The following is a 20,772-nucleotide window of genomic DNA, read 5'->3' on the forward strand; positions in this document are numbered from 1 at the left end:
TACTGCAGCCACCCTCCAAGCATACTGCAGCTACCCACACACACTGTATAATGCAGCCCCCCTCCACACACACAGTACAGTGCAGCTCCCCCAACACACAGTATAGATCAGACACACACACACTCTATATCACAGTCCCTGCATTCTCACACAGACGCAATAATGCATATATACATATACACACACACACACGAAAATGCTTACACACACAATACTTACCCCTCCTTGTTGCCTGCACTTCTCCAAGCTCCGCTGCTCCGGTCTCATCGGCTCCACTGCTGGCACAGCGTGATGAATGATGAAGTGACGTCATAGCGCGCCCGCTGAGTCACAAGCAGAGGGGGAGTGATGGGAGAGGGAGCGTCAGCAGACACGCTCTCCTCCATTACTGCTTTCAACTGCATTGGCGTCTATAATGCCGATAAGTTGAATCAGCGATGGAGGGGTTGGCGCTGGGCCCCTCAGCGGCCATGTGGTGAGCCGCTATTAATGGCATGCCACTGGCTCAGCTGGGGGCCCCTGGAGGCGTGGGGGCCCTAGGCAGATGCCTGATCTTCCTGCCCCTAATGCCAGCCCCGCCTGTCAGGGCCTGCTCCTTGGCAGGGATGGAGATACCATTGGTGCAACCTGTGCAGATGCACATGGCCCAAGGTGTACAGGGAGCTACCTTCCTCCTTCAAAGCAGCTGTCACAGACACATCAAAGTGTGCTTTGTGTGATTAACTATCTGACTATTCATATATTGTTCTTGCATATAACATTTATTAAAATGGCACATTGTAGGTGAAGGGTCAGGCCACATTTACTTTTGGCCAGGGGCTTCTTTTCCTCAAGACCATTATCTTTATGGCATTGACACCAGATATATGGCAAAACTCTAACTCTATGATCACGCAATGCAGTCAAATTTCTAGTAAAGACATGTACTTTGCTGTTTCAAGGTGAACTACTATTGTTACAGCTGCTTGGCGAGAGATAAGTGATAACCATCTTAGGCCAGACTTAAGGCCCCGTCATACACAGTGAGATCGCTGATTTTGTGACGCCACAGTGATCTCGCCAGAGATCTCGCTGTGTGTGACATGTATCAGCGACCGGCCCCCTGCCGGGTATCGCTGATCGTGCTCGAATGTCCTGGGCCGTTTTTTGATCGTTGGTCTCCCGCTGGCCGTGTGGCAGCGGGAGAGCAACGATCAGCAACGCTGGGAGCTGGTTTCCAATGTAAACAGCAGGTATCTAAGAGCCGCGCGGATCTTAGTTACCCGCTGTTTACCTTGGAAACCAGCTTGCGCGCTGGTCCTGATCGCTGGTGAGTCTGTCTATGTGACAGCTCACCAGCGATCAGCTAACTATGTCCCAGCGATCCCATCCACGTCGGATCTTGGTGGGATCGTTGGGACATTGATGCGTGTAACAGGGCCTTAACAGGGGAGCTCCACTTCATTAATTACCAAAGAGTGGCAAATAATGCTTCCTGATAATGCCTGTAAAATACTGTTGTTTAGTTCTTAAACAATACTACACTGCAATACAGTATCCAAATATTACCGTATAGTTCCAATACAGTCCTACCATTCAGTGCTCAAATAATACTGGCATACAATGCCAAATAATAATAAATAGTTCAACGCATACCAAGAGGAGTGAGGGTCATGATCGCAAGTTTACAATCTATGAAGAAATATGGGGGACACAAAATGTAAAAATAAAGTGCTTGTCGTCTAATGGGCAGCCATCTGTATAAAAAAATAGCGTAATTTAAATAACGCTACATGAACCAGTTACCAGCCTGTATCTGTACAAATACAGGTGCAACGTGCTACTGAGGGAATAATTAGCTAGATTAGTGAGGTGATAGGCTTGTATACAGAAATATGTTTTTTCACGGCACTCTTGAAACTGTGGATACTGGGAATTTACTTGATTGTCTGGGGTAGTGCATTCCCGAAAACTCGTGCAGCATGAGAGAATTCCTATTGATGGGAGTGGGAGGTTCTGATTATAGAGGATGATATTTTTAGGTCATTAGTTGCATTGAGGGCTTGGGTAGGTTGCTAGACAGAGCTTTGTAGATGAGGGCAGGGCTGGTTTTAGACAAAGTGGAGCCCTGGGCAAAATTTTAAAGTGGGGCCCGAAAATGCTGACATAGTGCACCATCACACAGAAACATGTAGGTTGTATTTACATGCGCTGAGATCAAGATGCTAAACAAGCGTGATCAACAATATTGAAGTTGTTCAACGCTTGTTTCAAGGCCTCTTTACACCGACTGAGGAACAATCATGGGGGTAAAACAATCACTAAAAGATCAGTCTGTCCACATACAGTATCATGTTATCAGCAGCACATCTGCAGTATTCTCTGAGCACTGTGTTGCTGAGAACAATGATTTGTGTTGCGGCATAAATAATCCAATCACTCGATGAATAAGTAGCATTTTTCTTGTTTAGTATAATACACCCTATAGTCCTCCACATAATATAATACATTCCATAGTCCTCCATATTGTATAAAGCATACCCCATAGACCTTCATATAGTGTAATGTGCCCCATAGTCCGCCACATAATATAATGTGACCCATAGCATTCCATCTAATATATAAAGCTCAAGTGTGTGTATGCATGTATGTATGTATGTATGTATGTATGTTCGGGATTGGCATCCGCACCGTCGCAACTACAGGCACAAAATTTGGCACAGTCACACGTCTGGACCCCGAGAGTGTCCTAGGCTATGTTGTGAGGTGAAATTTTAACCCCGCGCGTTCCAATTCACCAAACAATTTAGCCCCTATCTACATAATGCCATAATGGTTGCCATGGTGACGCTGATGTCATCATAGGTTGCAAGCCCCGCCGCTCATTATGATGTCATAATGGTTGACTATGGGATGGAGGATGTGTGATGGGTATGTGGGCACTGGACTATGGGATGGAGGATATGCATGACGGGTATATGGGCACGGGACTATGGGATGGCGGATATGTATGATAGGTATATGGGCACGGGACTATGGGATGGCGGATATGTATGATATGGGCACGGGACTATGGGATGGAGGATATGTATGATGGGTATATGGGCATGGGACTATGAGATGAAGGATGTGTGATGGGTATATGGGCACTCGACTATGGGATGACGAATATGTATGATGGGTATATGGGCATGGGACTATGGCATGGAGGATGTGTGATGGGTATATGGGCATGGGACTATGGGATGGAGGATGTGTGATGGGTATATGGGCCCTCGACTATGGGATGGAGGATATGTATGATGGGTATATGGGCACGGGACTATGGGATCGTGGATATGTATGATGGGTATATGGGCACGGGACTATGGGATGGAGGATAATTATAATTTGCTATAACTAACCACAGTTAGTTACTATGCCTGGGCAGCATCGGGTTCTTCAGCTAGTAATCACATAAATCGTACATACACACACTTGAGCTTTATATATTAGATTGTTATGCTGCAATGTCTTTTATTGTCTGTACAAGTCCCTTCTAAAATGTAAAGTACTGCGGAATATATTGAAGCTATAGAAATAAAAAAAAATTATTATTATAATGCACCCCCATAGTGCTCAATATAGTACAACATACTCCCCATAGTATAATGCACCCCATAGTCCTTATATAGTATAATGCATTCCCCAAAGTTCTCGATACAGTATAATGCAGCCACCCCTTAGAGTATAATGCAGCCCTCTCATAGAGTATAATACTGCCACCCCAAAGAGTAAAATGCAGCCACCCCATAGACTATAATACAGCCACCCCATAGAATAGAATGTAGCCCCCCTTATAGAGAATAATGGAGCCCCCATAGAGTATAATGCAGCCCCCTTATAGAGCATAATGCAATGTAGCCCCCCTTAGAGTATAATGCATCCTCCCCATATAGCATAATGCAGCCCCACAGTCCTGCAGTATTCTGACCACCACATACTCACTGAGATACAGTGGTACGCCAATGGCTGAATGCTCCTGAGGTATCAGGGGCCCTAGACAAATGCCTAGTCTTCCTGCCCCTAATGCCGGCCCCTTTTGAGGGTGATAAGTTTAGATTGGATTCTGTAGCATATGGGCAACCAGTACAATGACTGCCACAGGGTGGAGGCATCGGTGTGGTTGGAGAGAAATATGATCCTGGCTGCTACATTTATGATAGATTGGAGAGGAGAGAGTTTAGTAAGAGGGCGACCAATTAGTAGAGAGTTGCCATAGTCCTTGCGTGAATGGATAAAAGCAACAGTAAGAGTTTTTGCAGAGTCAAAAGTAAGAAAAGATTGAATTCTAAAAATGTTTTGAGGTGCAGGTGGCATGAGCGGGCGAGTGATTGTATGTAGGGAGTGAAGAAAAAATCTGAGTCAAATATAACCCCAAGACAGCGGACATTCTGCTTGGGAATTAGGTAGCAATTTCATGTTCATGATGGGTATTAGAGGGGGGAACACAAGGAGTTCAATTTTTTACTTTCAGTTATAGATAGAGGTAGGACACAATGTTAGAGACAGCGGACAATCAGTGGTATTTTGTATTAGTGCACGGATGATGTCAAGAGAAGTGTGGTACTGGTAACTAAATCAGCTGATGGTTTTTCCTATATAGGCAATGTAATAATAACACTTCTATACAGTTGTCACACAATGCTATCATTTAGTGCTCTCAAGTAAGTACCAAATTTGACCTAAATAATACCTTAATACATTTTCCAATTGATACTGCCTTACGGTGTTCACATACCACCACCATATATTTTCAACATAGTCCCTGCTCTCAGTGCACAAATGAAAGTGTGCAATTAAGTGCCTGAAAAACACCTCCATACAATGCCAAATAGTACATCTACATAACATCTGAATAATATATCTGTATAGTCCAGTTATTCAGTGGCCAAATAATACTGCCATACAATGCCAAAAGTTAATACTTCTACTCAGTGTCTAGACAATGCTATTATTTAGTGCTCTTACTATGTAATTCCATATAACTCTGTCACACACTCCTCACATAATATAACCATTCAGTGCTTAAAAAAAATTACCATTGAGTGTCCGAATAATACTGCCACACAATGCACTACAATGCTTACACAATTCTATTTAGTGCTCAAAGAATACTGCTGTATGCAACCTAAATAATAACCAGTGTCCTAATAACACTGCCAGCATAATACTTCCTAAACAAAGGAGCCACTCAGTGCCTGAATAATACAGTCCTAAAATGACTAAATAGGGAAGGAGCTAATAATGTTGTGGTGGTCCATGGCAGTGAAGTTTACAAGTTTACATGCTGCATTCTTAGGGTACTCCTTTGATCCCCCCTAGTGAAGGAAGGACCTGAGAAATTGCTCAATTTGCCACTCCCTGAGAAGTCTGAATGTGGAGGCCTTAATGTATTTTAGTCCTGAAATCCTGTTCCTTTGGGCAGGTTGGGGTCAACCAATAGGGCCACCATTATAGGTCCCAAGGAGGTAGTTGCCATTCCAGACTAATGGTTGATAAATTCTCCTAATAATTCAGTGATGTTTTTTCCAGACAGATTGTGGGGAGGATGAATCAAACATGTCAGATTTTGAAAGGTTTGAGCTACTGTTTATGAAGAGAACATTTTCTATAATTAGTTCAGATTGAATTCGAAAGCATAAAATCTAGAAACGGTAATTTTGTGGCCGCCCTTCAGCTGCTGTCAACAGGAAACACCGAGATCAGCTCAACAAGCCGCGGCGGCAGCACATCAACCACGTTAATGAGACCTCTGATCTTTCATCCTGCTGATGTCTGGTCTTCTGCCAACACTACAAGGAAAAGTCAATATATTGCCGGAGTATGGCCAAGTCAAAGCCATGAGCTTGCAAGCTGTAATTATCACTTTGGATACCATCAGCAATTTTTGGGCTCATTGCAGCCAAAAATCCTGGGTCCCAGGGCCTCGTTATACCATCAGTGGGCTGCAGTCAGGATGACAAAATTGACAGGGTGTCTAGGCCAATTGGGAGCTTATGGAGGATGGAGAAAGAGGTTTACAGGGGTCATTTGATGATGAGCGAGATAGTAAGGGATACTTTTAGATAGGGGTGTAGAAGGTGGTAATGGTACTAAGAAGAAACTGTTAGGGATCTGGGTTCTATAATGCCTATGTGGGAATCCAGATTCACACATTTGTCTCCAGAGGCTAAGTCCTTTGTCCCAGCTTCTGAGCATGCTCACTGGACTAACTCTCATTGGAGTTCAGGAGTCAGGTGCTCAGGTCCTGTTCCTGATTTGATTGGCTATGCTCAGGGTTCTGGAGATTTCCGGCAGGTCCCGTACGCTATAAAAAGTGCACATGGCCGCTATGTCATGCGCTAGTATTTTCATACTGCTGCTGTATGTATGGTGATGGATGCTTGGACTGGTGACTGACTTATTATGAAACCCCTTTCCTCTGATATTACGATTGTGTGAGTGAATGGGCAGCCGCCAGTAGCAGCACTAGCGTCAGCGCGCTCCAGCTATACTTTTCCAGCAGCTAGCGTCCTGCATCGTGCCAGCGAGTTTGCGGTGGCTCCGTGCACACCGCGCTGCAGTTGCGACGTTCCGCATCTTTTGTTACGGTAGGTCTAGACGGAGTAGTCCTGCGGTTTAAGGCTACTCCTGTGACCTTAAATACCATATCTGTGTTGCTGTCAGTCTGTGACATAGAACAGACTCAGCATTATTGTATACTCTGTGCTTGCAGCTCTGTGTGTGAACAGAGCTTGCCTCAGTGCATATAACGGGTGCAGTTATACCTAGTGCACACTACCGCCATAGTGCTCTGCCTCTGTTAGCAGCGGTCTTTCCATCTGCCGCACGGTGGACCCCGGGCGGCGAACACTCTTATTTATATTTTTTTAAGCGTGTTCCGCCGCTGTAACAGAAACTGAAGCTGGCAGGGGCTTTTTTAAGGTGAAATTGGGACAAAATAGGTGCTCTGAAGAAGGCAGGACCCGTGAGTGAAGAATTGGCAAGGGATATGTTAGAAGAGGGTGGTATGGAAGATGGTAGGGGTACTCTGTTACCCAGGCCGTACTTTTTCATGGTGTGGTTGGCATGCTATGCTAGGCTGGTGATGCCCCTTTTAAGTCAGTGTGACTGCCCTGCAAACAACATCCATATCTTGGCTTCCTTGATCCGTTTGAGTGTAACAATTAGGAAATAAGATATCGGGGTAAGTATAATGATACCTGATCTTATAATTTTGATTAAAGGTTAAGGAGGGCAATGATACAACCTTTATTATAACCCCCAGAGTGACCATGAGCTTCTAGTCATATTGCACCGTGATCACATTCTTGTCATCCTCATGAACAGAATCACATGGTGACCACCAGGGGTGAAGCAGTTTGTTTTTGTTTGTTTGTTTTTTTCTAGTCTTCTAAAAGTGGATTCCTCCGATTCTTCCTTTGTGTTATGCCTCATTTGACTCATGAGATTTTCTGCGGTCTGTAGAATAAGTAGAAGACGATACGCATGATCGACCCTTCAGCGACTGAGTGCACATTCCCGACAGGTGCATCGCTGTACAGTCACCACCAGCAATGGCAGACAACCGCGATGTCAATCAATGCCAGCCATATAGAAGCTTCCGGGAGCGGTCAGATACGCTGGATGGATATGAATTGTATATTTTAAAGGGTGTTTCACCTCCAAAAAAGAAAATAGTACAAGTCTGTGAGGCGCCTTCTCCTGTCAAGTTTTTGAAATTATGCCTGTTTCTGGGAAACTGAGTAACAAGAGGCATAACTGCCATTATGGTTCCTATAGGCGCTCTCACAGATTGCAGTATCTTTAGTGGCCACTGTCATGCTATGTGTAATTCTCATTCCTGTTTTGATTGCTGCAATGTATCAGAGCAGATGAAATGTATTTAGTTCAGAATCCAGTGTATGTGACCCCTAACTCCTGCTCACAGAGCTGTCATTTGTGACATTGTAATCTTTCTTATGTCCTGACTAGAGTTGAGCAAATTTATTCGGATTTGGTCGCTGAATATGAATTTGCCATATTGCTAGTCTATTTGTGCCGAATTTATGCTTTATGATCGGTTCCGAAAATATTCGGTAATTTCTACTCCCATTGATGCCAATGATGTTCGGCAAATATTGCAAAACCAATATTCGATGACGATCGTTATCAGAACTGAATTTTGAAAAATGTGTTCAACTCTAGTGCTGACCCCTCAGTTACACAATCTAGTGACCCTCAGCTGACTATATTAGGAAGGGTTTTTTCAATGTATGGACGGACTTAAGAATATTCTCATCCACTGATAACAAGCAGTGATCATGGAAATGGTGAAGAATTGAGGATTATTTCAAGCTATTAGTTTGGGGCTACACAGTGATTTTGGCAGTGGCCAAATATATCAGTGTAATGCAGTTGAATGGGGTCGCATGGAAAGCACTAGGGTACTATAACTGCGAATTGCAAGTCACAACAGTAAGGTCTCATTCACACATCAGTATTTTTTTTTATCTGTGTTTCTATGCAAAAAAAACAGGAGTGCAACTTACAGAGAAAAACTATAATTGAAAGAATGACACCTGTTCTGTGTTTTGGAGAGCACTTTTGGTTTTGACATACAAATACTAGTAAAATACTGATCAAAATGACTGATGTAAGAATAAAGCCTTAGACACAGTTGGATTTTATACGGCTTACCAGTCGCAGAATCCCAAAAGTCACAATGCAACCATATTCACCTGTATTGTGCTTCGATGTGGCATGCAAGCTGTGTTGGAGCCAAAGTCGTCATGTAGCCCAGCCTTAATTATACGGATGTACAGGAGACTAGACCGGCCCTTAAAGCCAAAGTCGTCTTATAAGCAGGTCATAGGGTTACAGGTGCCTCTTACCTGTATGTAGATGCTGTCTCCACTGCTCGATCATCAGCTGTCACTACTGCTCACTCTCTTCTGTTCTTCTATCAGTCAGTAAATATACATTTACCAGTGTCACCATTTAACAATGCAGGTGTGTGGTCACTGGCCTTGGGCTCCTTTATATGTGATGCTGGGTTTATCACGCCTACGTTGTAACCCGCCCTCTGTGTACACACGTCTGTCTGCGGTACTGAGTGTGACTGACAAGATGTGAGAGTCCGCCTCAACTCTGCTACATCTTCTGCACTACGGGTTCATAATACACAGCCTTAGGCCGGGATCACACTAGCGATGAGTGCTATGCGATAAAACATCGCATAACACTCGGACCAGTATTCATCTATGGGGCAGCTCACATCAGTGTTTTTTTTCTCAGCCGTATTCTACGTGCGAGTGAAATGGCAGCATGCTGTGATTGTCACCGACACTCGGCCGAGTCTCGGCTCACTCGGACCCATATAAGTCTATAGGTGCGAGTGGCACAGCGCACATCATTCGGATATCACCTGAGTGCGGTGCGATATACTCTGACCCCGGCAATGGAGGAGATGGAGAAATTAGTTTCTCAGCCTCCTCCGCAGCTGTGCTCTGCTCCTCTCTGTGCGAGAGGATCAGAGCATAGTCGCATGACACTCGGCGCCCTCTCACAGCAGAGCAGGAGCTGAGGGTCATTAGCATATCACATCCAATACCATAGGCTAGTGTGACCCCGGCCTTAAAGAGAATGTGGACAACCCCGAACACTGTTCTGCTTTTTTATTCTAATTCAGTCTGCACTGAATAATTTGAAATGTACGATATATCAATCAGAGGTCTGTTATTCTAATATAGTTTCTATATAATAGCACTACACAGTACTTAAAAACCAATATACATTGCTTTCATTTGTCATAGATTCTATATAATAGCATTAGAGAGTGCCTTAATACCGCCATTCAGTGCTCAGCCAAATGTGGCACAGATTCAATACAATCGAAACATGAAATCCCATCAAATAGTGCCCAAATTTAACAGTATCACACAGTTCCCATATAGCCTTTAAGAAAAGCACAAATAATGATGCCGGACAGTTCCTATCTATCAGCACCATACATTGCCCAAATAAAAGTGCCACACGATATAACTCCTATATGATAGCATCATATGGTGCCCAATTAACAGTGACACACAGTTCATACATAACAGCACTATAAAGTGCCCGATAAACAGTACCATACAGTTCCTACATAACAGCACCATACAGTGCCCGATAAACAGTGCCATACAGTTCCTACATAACAGCACTATAAAGTGCCCGATAAACAGTGCCATACAGTTCCTACATAACAGCACCATACAGTGCCCGATAAACAGTGCCATACAGTTCCTACATAACAGCACTATAAAGTGCCCGATAAACAGTGCCATACAGTTCCTACATAACAGCACCATAAAGTGCCCGATAAACAGTGCCATACAGTTCCTACATAACAGCACCATACAGTGCCCGATAAACAGTGCCATACAGTTCCTACATAACAGCACTATAAAGTGCCCGATAAACAGTGCCATACAGTTCCTACATAACAGCACCATACAGTGCCCGATAAACAGTGCCATACAGTTCCTACATAACAGCACTATAAAGTGCCCGATAAACAGTGCCATACAGTTCCTACATAACAGCACCATACAGTGCCCGATAAACAGTGCCATACAGTTCCTACATAACAGCACCATACAGTGCCCGATAAACAGTGCCATACAGTTCCTACATAACAGCACTATAAAGTGCCCGATAAACAGTGCCATACAGTTCCTACATAACAGCACCATAAAGTGCCCGATAAACAGTGCCATACAGTTCCTACATAACAGCACCATACAGTGCCCGATAAACAGTGCCATACAGTTCCTACATAACAGCACTATAAAGTGCCCGATAAACAGTGCCATACAGTTCCTACATAACAGCACCATACAGTGCCCGATAAACAGTGCCATACAGTTCCTACATAACAGCACTATAAAGTGCCCGATAAACAGTGCCATACAGTTCCTACATAACAGCACCATACAGTGCCCGATAAACAGTGCCATGCAGTTCCTACATAACAGCACTATAAAGTGCCCAATAAACAGTGCCATACAGTTCCTACATAACAGCACCATACAGTGCCCGATAAACAGTGCCATGCAGTTCCTACATAACAGCACTATAAAGTGCCCGATAAACAGTGCCATACAGTTCCTACATAACAGCACCATACAGTGCCCGATAAACAGTGCCATACAGTTCCTACATAACAGCACTATAAAGTGCCCCATAAACAGTGCCATACAGTTCCTACATAACAGCACCATACAGTGCCCGATAAACAGTGCCATACAGTTCCTACATAACAGCACCATACAGTGCCTGATAAACAGTGCCACACAGTTCCTATACAATAGCACCATACAGTGCTCGATAAACAGTGCCATACAGTTCCTACATAACAGCACCATACAGTGCCTGATAAACAGTGCCACACAGTTCCTATACAATAGCACCATACAGTGCTCGATAAACAGTGCCATACAGTTCCTACATAACAGCACCATACAGTGCCCGATAAACAGTGCCATATATAACAGCGCCATTAGTGACCACTCTCTAAACCATATAGGCCCAAATAAAGAGTTGTCACACCACAGTTCCACCACGCCAAATGATACATTAAGCAGGTTGAGTAAAAAAAACTGATACAGAAAGAGTTCCTGAAACAAAAAGGTAAAGCCTATTAGACAGAAATCCATCAACATCGCCCTACGGATGATATTGTGAATTCTGTCTTAAGAAAATAATTGGTATTAACTAACAAATGGCCCATAGAAGCCAAACTGTAACATAAAAGGACAGGTTGGTAAACAGCAGGTTTCTAGATCCGTGTACATGGTTACAATGTAAGGTCCCACGAAGGAATTTCCACTGTGGACAATGCAAATAATGTAAATATAATCTCAAGGCAAATATATAGAGAGATGTGCAGCAACACACCCCTGGGGAAACACTCATAAACCCCCCTACGTGGCTTGTGCTATATTCTGCCCATGTGAAGGCTTACTGAGCACTAGAGTTGAGCGATACCAGCCGATACTTGAAAATATCGGATCGGAATGGATCGGCCGATCTTAAAAAAAAAAGTATCGGTATCGCCGATTCCGATACCGGGAACCAATGCAAGTCAATGGGACCAAAATATCGGAATTAAAAAAAACCCTTTTTTTCCTTGTAGGTTAATTCTACATGAAGAAAAACAACTAAGAATAATGTAGAATATATTGTGGGAGGTGGAGGAGACATTAAAGCCATAGAGGTTTAGCCCAATCAAATGGAATAGCAGGAATTAAACTTTTTTTTTAAAGACGTTAGGAGTTACAAAGATATTGACTATGTTAGCCTCATTTATATTTTGCCAGACATGTATGTCTTCTTCTTCTTTCTTCTTCTTTCTTATTCTTCTTCCTTTTTTTACCTTCTTCTTCTTCTTCTTCTTCTTCTTCTTCTTCTTCTTCTTCTTCTTCTTCTTCTTCTTCTTCTTCTTCTTCTTCTTCTTCTTCTTCTTCTTCTTCTTCTTCTTCTTCTTCTTCTTCTTCTTCTTCTTCTTCCTTTTTTTACATTCTTCTACTTCCTTTTTTTACATTCTTCTTCTTATTCCTTTTTTTACATTCTTCTTCTTCTTCTTCCTTTTTTTAAATTCTTCTACTTCCTTTTTTTACATTCTTCTTCTTCTTCCTTTTCTTACATTCTTCATATTCTTCTTATTCAACAATTATTATTCTACATATTCAACTTCTTCATCTTCTTCCTATTCTTCTTCATCATATTCTTGTTTGTGTCAGGCATTCCTGTAGTTGTTATCTAGAAAAGTTAGAAGTTTACACCTTCCGTTCTGCCTGTCACAAAAGATTTACAACAGGATTTGTCCGCGTTCAGTTTGGCCTGCAGCAGCAGGCCTTTTCCAGGGGCACCACGAGGAGGAACGGACTCACCCCCATACACTGCTTAGTCTTCTTCTGCTTATAAATAAGATAATATCATTTGCTCAGAGTATTAGTCTTATGCTTAATGTTCTTCTGCTTTGTTTTTTTTATGCTTCTTTGTCTTCTCTCTCTTGTTGTTCTGCATCTTGGTGGTTGTCTTCCTGTTCTTTGTCCTCTTGAACCAGCTGACGGTACTGGCACCCGGAGGGGCAGCAGAAGGAACAAGAGCCAATGGCACTACCGAGGACCAGCTGACGGTGCTGGAACCCGGTTACTAAGCAGGAGGTACCTGTGCTACAAAGCACTACCAAGGACCAGCAGACGTTGCCGGAACTCGGATACCGAGATGGAGGCATCTAGGCCAAAGGCTCTGACGAGAACCAGCTGACGGTGCTGGAACCCGGAGGGGTAGCATAAGCTGCAAGAGCAAATGGAAATAGCGAGGACCAGCTGACAGTGCTGGCACCCGGAGGGGCAGCAGAAGGAATAAGAGCCAATGGCACAACCGAGGACCAGCTGACGGTGCTGGAACCCGGTTACTAAGCAGGAGGTACCTGTGCTACAAAGCACTACCAAGGACCAGCAGACGTTGCCGGAACTCGGATACCGAGATGGAGGCACCTAGGCCAAAGGCTCTGACGAGAACCAGCTGACGGTGCTGGAACCCGGAGGGGTAGCAGAAGTTACCCCTGAAAAGCAAAGTTGGCATGCCGCAAGCTGGCCGCAGTTACCGAATCACACAGTCCTACAGGGGGTGCTTGTCCTCCTGGCACTACGGAACAAGCCTTTCTTACCAGAACCCGCAGTCCACATAGGAAGCACCTAAACTGCTGGCACCCTAGCCTCAGCTAACCCAACCGCAACACGACATGGCAACTTGGGGTGGCAAACTGACATTGACACTTCCTGGAAACAGCAGGCAGGGCTGGAACCAAGCTGGGCAGGAGGGAGTACCCATGCCAAAGTCAGTTATGAGCAGCAACTGGCGATGTTGGAGCCCAGGACAAGCACTTAGCAGGCTGAGGCCTGATGTCCTGTCAATTGGGAGGCAGCAGGACAGATTGCCATCAAAACAGCAGGGGAACAGCTGACGTTACTGAAACCCACAAACACAGGAGCTAGTGTTTTACTCTGTGAAGACGGCACTTCCGAGCAACAACTGGCTGTGTTGAAGCCCAGGGACAAGCACGGAGCAGGCTGAGGCTGCATTGAAGAAATTTTAAGATCGGTTGTAGACTTCTACTAATTTTAACCAAGCTCCACTTAGGCCTGTGACTTCACTGATACTCGTATTTCCCCTGTCCTCCAACCCCGCCAGTTACAGCTCCGAAGTGGCGTCTGCACAATCCACACTTGTTCCTGTGTTACAGGTGTTCAGTCCGGTCAGTTAATCCCCTGATGTGTGTCCGGCAATGTCGCCTGCTCTGTCCACATTCCCATAACTAGTTATGGGAATGTGGACAGAGCAGGCGACATTGCCGGACACACATCAGGGGATTAACTGACCGGACTGAACACCTGTAACACAGGAACAAGTGTGGATTGTGCAGACGCCACTTTGGAGCTGTAACTGGCAGGGTTGGAGGACAGGGGAAATACGAGAGACAGTGGAGCCACAGGCCTAATTGGAGCACGGTTAAAAATCAGTAGTGGTACGACTGTGTAGGCAGCAGGAGACTTTGCCATCCACACAGCAGGGGATCAGCTGACGTTACTGAACCCCACTGAGACACGGGAGCAAGTATCTCTTTCCGTGTGGACGGCACTTCCGAGCTACAACTGGCTGTGTTGAAGCCCAGGAAATAGGAGGGTGTAGGCAGAGGCCTACTGTATTTGGAATGTGGTGACAGCAGGAGAGACTGCCATCCACACAGCAGGGGATCAGCTGACGTTACTGAACCCCACTGAGACACGGGAGCAAGTGTCTCTTTCCGTGTGGACGGCACTTCCGAGCTACAACTGGCTGTGTTGAAGCCCAGGAAATAGGAGGGTGTAGGCAGAGGCCTACTGTATTTGGAATGTGGTGACAGCAGGAGAGACTGCCATCCACACAGCAGGGGATCAGCTGACGTTACTGAACCCCACTGAGACACGGGAGCAAGTGTCTCTTTCCGTGTGGACGGCACTTCCGAGCTACAACTGGCTGTGTTGAAGCCCAGGAAATAGGAGGGTGTAGGCAGAGGCCTACTGTATTTGGAATGTGGAGACAGCAGGAGAGACTGCCATCCACACAGCAGGGGATCAGCTGACGTTACTGAACCCCACTGAGACACGGGAGTAAGTGTCTCTTTCCGTGTGGACGGCACTTCCGAGCTACAACTGGCTGTGTTGAAGCCCAGGAAATAGGAGGGTGTAGGCAGAGGCCTACTGTATTTGGAATGTGGAGACAGCAGGAGAGACTGCCATCCACACAGCAGGGGATCAGCTGACGTTACTGAACCCCACTGAGACACGGGAGCAAGTGTCTTTCCGTGTGGACGGCACTTCCGAGCTACAACTGGCTGTGTTGAAGCCCAGGAAATAGGAGGGTGTAGGCAGAGGCCTACTGTATTTGGAATGTGGAGACAGCAGGAGAGACTGACATCCACACAGCAGGGGATCAGCTGACGTTACTGAACCCCACTGAGACACGGGAGCAAGTGTCTTTCCGTGTGGACGGCACTTCCGAGCTACAACTGGCTGTGTTGAAGCCCAGGAAATAGGAGGGTGTAGGCAGAGGCCTACTGTATTTGGAATGCGGAGACAGCAGGAGAGACTGCCATCTCCACAGCAGGGGAACAGCTGGCAGTGCTGAACCCCACTAACACTCGAACGAATGTGTTTGGCTCTGTGGAGACGACACTTCTGAACACCAACTGACGCTGTTGGAGCCCAGGATTAGGCGAGGAGCAGGCTGGGGCCTGTTGCTTTTGGCAGGTGTAGGCAGCAGGAGACTTGCCATCTCCACAGCAGGGGAACAGCTGGCAGTGCTGAACCCCACTAACACTCGAACGAATGTGTTTGGCTCTGTGGAGACGACACTTCTGAACACCAACTGACGCTGTTGTAGCCCAGGATTAGGCGAGGAGCAGGCTGGGGCCTACTGGATTTTGGCAGGTGTAGGCAGCAGGAGACTTGCCATCTCCACAGCAGGGGAACAGCTGGCAGTGCTGAACCCCACTAACACTCGAACGAATGTGTTTGGCTCTGTGGAGACGACACTTCTGAACACCAACTGACGCTGTTGGAGCCCAGGATTAGGCGAGGAGCAGGCTGGGGCCTACTGGATTTTGGCAGGTGTAGGCAGCAGGAGACTTGCCATCTCCACAGCAGGGGAACAGCTGGCAGTGCTGAACCCCACTAACACTCGAACGAATGTGTTTGGCTCTGTTGAGATGACACTTCTGAACACCAACTGACGCTGTTGGAGCCCAGGATCAGGCGTGGAGCAGGCTGTGGCCTACTGGATTTTGGCAGGTGTAGGCGGCAGGAGACTTGCCATCTCCACAGCAGGGGAACAGCTGGCAGTGCTGAACCCCACTAACACTCGAACGAATGTGTTTGGCTCTGTGGAGATGACACTTCTGAACACCAACTGACGCTGTTGGAGCCCAGGATCAGGCGTGGAGCAGGCTGGGGCCTACTGGATTTTGGCAGGTGTAGGCAGCAGGAGACTTGCCATCTCCACAGCAGGGGAACAGCTGGCAGTGCTGAACCCCACTAACACTCGAACGAATGTGTTTGGCTCTGTGGAGACGACACTTCTGAACACCAACTGACGCTGTTGGAGCCCAGGATTAGGCGAGGAGCAGGCTGGGGCCTACTGGATTTTGGCAGGTGTAGGTAGCAGGAGACTTGCCATCTCCACAGCAGGGGAACAGCTGGCAGTGCTGAACCCCACTAACACTCGAACGAATGTGTTTGGCTCTGTGGAGATGACACTTCTGAACACCAACTGACGCTGTTGGAGCCCAGGATCAGGCGTGGAGCAGGCTGGGGCCTACTGGATTTTGGCAGGTGTAGGCAGCAGGAGACTTGCCATCTCCACAGCAGGGGAACAGCTGGCAGTGCTGAACCCCACTAACACTTGAACGAATGTGTTTGGCTCTGTGGAGACGACACTTCTGAACACCAACTGACACTGTTGGAGCCCAGGATTACGCATGCCGCATGCAGAGGCCAATGGGCAGCGGTTTTTATGGAGGTTGTTGACTACTACTGATTCTAACCATGCTCCACTTAGGCCTCTGGCTCCACTGTCTCTACTATTTACCCTGGCCTCCAACCCCGCCAGCTACATCTCTGAAGTGGCGTCAGCACAATCTACACTTGTTCCTGTGTTACTGGTGCTCAGTCCCGTCAGTTGATCCCCTGATGTTTGTCCGGCAAGTTCGCCAGCTCTGTCCTCATTCCCACTACTGGTTATGGGAATGTGGACAGAGCAGGAGACCTTGCCGGACACACATCAGGGGATAAACTGATGGGACTGAGCCACAGGAACACAGGAACAAGTGTAGATTGTGCTGACGCCACTTCAGAGATGTAGATGGCGGGGTTGGAGGTCAGGGGAAATAGTAGAGACAGTGGAGCCAGAGACCTAAGTTGGGCACGGTTAAAAATCAGTAGTGGTTTGAATGTTGATGGAGCTGGTGACTTTGCCGTCCACACAGCAGGGGATCAGCTGGCGTTACTGAACCCCACTAACACAGGAGCTAGTGTGTTTCTCTGTGCAGACGACACATCTGAGCGACAACTGGCTGTGTTGAAGCACAGGGATTATAGTTCAGGTGGTAGAAAAATGAACACACCAGCAGACCTGGATACAGTTGCCAACCAATAATTTAGTCTGTAAGAGGAATGGCAAAGTCTTTGGAGATCCAGGCCTTGTTCATTTTCAGAAAAGTCAGCCGGTCAACATTATCGGAAGATAGTCGCGTGCGACGGTCTGTTAGTACACCACCTGCGGCACTAAAGACACGTTCCGATAATACACTGGCAGCAGGGCAAGCCAGCACCTCCAATGCATACTGGCTAAGCTCTGGCCATGTATCCAGCTTAGAGACCCAAAACTTGAAGGGGGAAGAGCCATCTGGGAGTACAGTGACAGGGCAAGACATGTAGTCTGACACCATCTGACGGAAGCGTTGCCTCCTGCTGACTCGAGGCGTCGCTGATGGTGTAGACAATTGTGGTGGACACACAAAACTTTGCCACATTTGGGCCATAGTGGTCTTGCCTTGTGCTGCGGCGCTGCCTCTGCTCCCTCTTTGTGCAGAGTTTCCTCCACTGCCTCGACGCACAGAGCTGCTTTGTAAAGCACTAGCAACAATGCTGTCGGGTGGAATGGAAAACATTATGGACTGCACCAGTGACTCTTCGTACTCCCGCAGTTTACGCTCCCGGTTCAACGTTGGTATGAGCCTTTGTACGCTGTCCCGGTAGCGAGGATCTAGGAGGGTGTACACCCAATAATCAGCCGAGACGAGAATGTGGGCGATGCAGCGGTCGTTTCTCAGGCACTGCAGCATGAAATCAACCATGTGCTGCAGACTCCCAACTGCCAAAGAACCGCTGTCCCCTGTTTGAGGCGTGACCTCGGCCTGCTCTGCATCACCCCACCCTCGCTGTACATACTGAGTAAAGGTTTGTGTACCTCCCTCCTCTGGAGAGATGTCTTCCTCCTCCATCGACTCCTCCTCATCCTCCTCACAAAGTGTCCCCTGCCTAGGCCTTTGTGAAGAAACATGTAGCGCAGACTGTCCAGAAGCAGATGGCATTTGGGACTCCTCATCCTCCACCTCTTCCGAAACCTCATCCCTTAGTGCTTGCAGTGTTTGTTGAAGCAGGCAGATAAGGGGGACAGTCATGCTGACTAGTGCATCATCTGCACTCGCCATCGGCGTGGATTCATCGAAGGCACGCAAAACGAGGCAGATGTCCTTCATAGAGGCCCACTCAATGGTGCTGAAGTGTGAACGGCGCACAGTGCGACTTGTTTGCGCCTGATGCAGCTGGTACTCCATGACTGCTGCCTGCTGCTCACACAACCGCTCCAACATATGTAACGTTGAATTCCACCGGGTGGGTAGGTCACATATGATGCGATGTTCCGGAAGGCCAAATCGTCGCTGCAGAGCAGCGAGGCGCGATCTTGCCGTGCTGGAACGCCGCAAGTGAGCGCACTCTATGCGGACCTTGTGCAACAGTGCATCAAGATCCGGATAGTCCCTCAGAAAGCTCTGCACGACCAAGTTAAGCACATGTGCCAGACATGGGATGTGTGTGAGGTTGCCTAGGCCAAGAGCTGCCACCAGATTTCGGCCATTGTCACACACTACCAAGCCCGGCTGGAGATTCGCTGGCCCAAACCACACATCGCTCTCCAGCTTGATAGCATTCCAGAGCTCCTGCGCTGTGTGGCTTCGATTCCCCAAATAAATTAATTTGAGTACAGCCTGTTGACGTTTGGCCACGGCTGTGCTCATATCGGTCGTAACAGGCTCCTGCTCTGCTGTTTCTGAGGAACTTGAGTAGGAGGAGGAGTCTATGGGTACAGACTGGAGTCCTGCAATCCGTGGCGTTGGAAGAACACGTACAGCGCCACTCTCCAGATCTGTAACCGGCTCCACAACATTGACCCAGTGGGCAGTGAGGGAAAGGTATCGTCCCTGTCCATGGTTACTGGTCCACGCATCGGTGGTCAGGTGGACCTTGCTACTAACGGCGTTTAGTAGCGCATGTTTTATTTTGCCCTCAACATGTTTCTGCAGGGCAGGGACGGCTCGCCTGCTGAAATAAAAGCGGCTGGGCACGTTGTATTGGGGGACTGCCAATGCCATTAAGTCCCGGAAGGTGTCAGTGTCCACCAGCCTGAATGACAGCATTTCAACTGCCAGAAGTTTGGCAATGCCAGCATTCAGAGACTGTGCTCGGGGATGGTTTGCCGAGTAAGGGCGCCTTTTATCCCATGCCTGTGCTACCGATGGCTGTGATGGATGGGAACGTGCTGCTATGGGTGGAATCTGACAGGGTCTCCGGACAACAGTGGCAGAGGTTCTTCCTTGGCGATCCTGTGAGGAAGCCGAACCAGCAGTGTGTGAGCTGGAGGAAGAGGCCCCAACACGAACTGAAGAGGTGGTAGGTGGTGCTGTACGTTGGCCTACGTCTTCAGGGTGTCTCTGCAACTCCAACTCGTGCTTGGTGCGCACATGTTTCCACATATTTGTGGTATTGAGGTTGCTGACATTTCTCCCTCTTTTGACTATCTGATGACACAGCTTGCATTTGACAAAGCAAATGTCATCTGCAACTGTGTCAAAAAAGGACCACGCACTGCAACTCTTGGGAGCGCCCGTTTTGCCTTTGGAATGAGGAATGCTCCTAACGGGTGCCGAAGTGGAGGGTACAGGCAACCAAGTCTTCCCCCTCCCTCTGCCTCCTGTTTTGGCCGGTAGGGGAATCTCTTCCTCCGAGCTGCTCCCACCACCTTCCTGTTCCTCACGCCATGATGGGTCAAGGACCTCATCATCTTCCCTCCCCTCTTCAAACAGCTGCTTCTCCGGGGTTGTCTCGCCAGCACCGTACGCACCATAAAGTGGCAACTGAGTCTCGTCATCATCTGATGCGTACTGAGGTGTGCTGACCATAGGCACTGGCCCACTCGCCTCTTCAGATTCAGAGGGACAAAGAAGTTGCGCATCACTGCATACTCCCTCTTCTTCACATTCAGGAATGCTGCTTGGCTGGCCCCCTCTTTCCAAGCCAACAGATTCCGAGAACAGAAGTAGAGACTGTGATGGCTCCTGTCCATGTCTCTCTGACTGCCTGGGCACTTTGGCAGGTGGTGAAGAGACAGATGGTTGCTCTT

General features: G+C 47.2%; 1 protein-coding gene across 3 annotated transcripts in view; it reads right to left on the minus strand.

Annotated features, from left to right (window-relative positions):
* The window catches only part of LOC141067728 (uncharacterized), a 187,226-nt gene extending 178,200 nt beyond the window's left edge, over window positions 1-9,026 (minus strand). For 2 of the 3 annotated variants that reach the window (XM_073558188.1, XM_073558161.1), the window contains exon 1: window positions 8,895-9,026. Coding sequence is in view for 1 of the 3 variants with exons in the window: in XM_073558198.1 (XP_073414299.1) it covers window positions 8,895-8,928 (34 nt within the window). In the remaining 2 variants the exon portion in view is untranslated. The remainder of the gene's footprint in view (window positions 1-8,894) is intronic. The other variant, XM_073558198.1, reaches the window with a different exon arrangement.
* Window positions 9,027-20,772: the final 11,746 nt, after the last annotated feature.

The sequence above is a fragment of the Dendrobates tinctorius genome, unplaced genomic scaffold, assembly GCF_039654945.1.
Source record: "Dendrobates tinctorius isolate UK_male_01 unplaced genomic scaffold, ASM3965494v1 ptg000013l, whole genome shotgun sequence".
Lineage (NCBI taxonomy): Eukaryota > Metazoa > Chordata > Amphibia > Anura > Dendrobatidae > Dendrobates > Dendrobates tinctorius.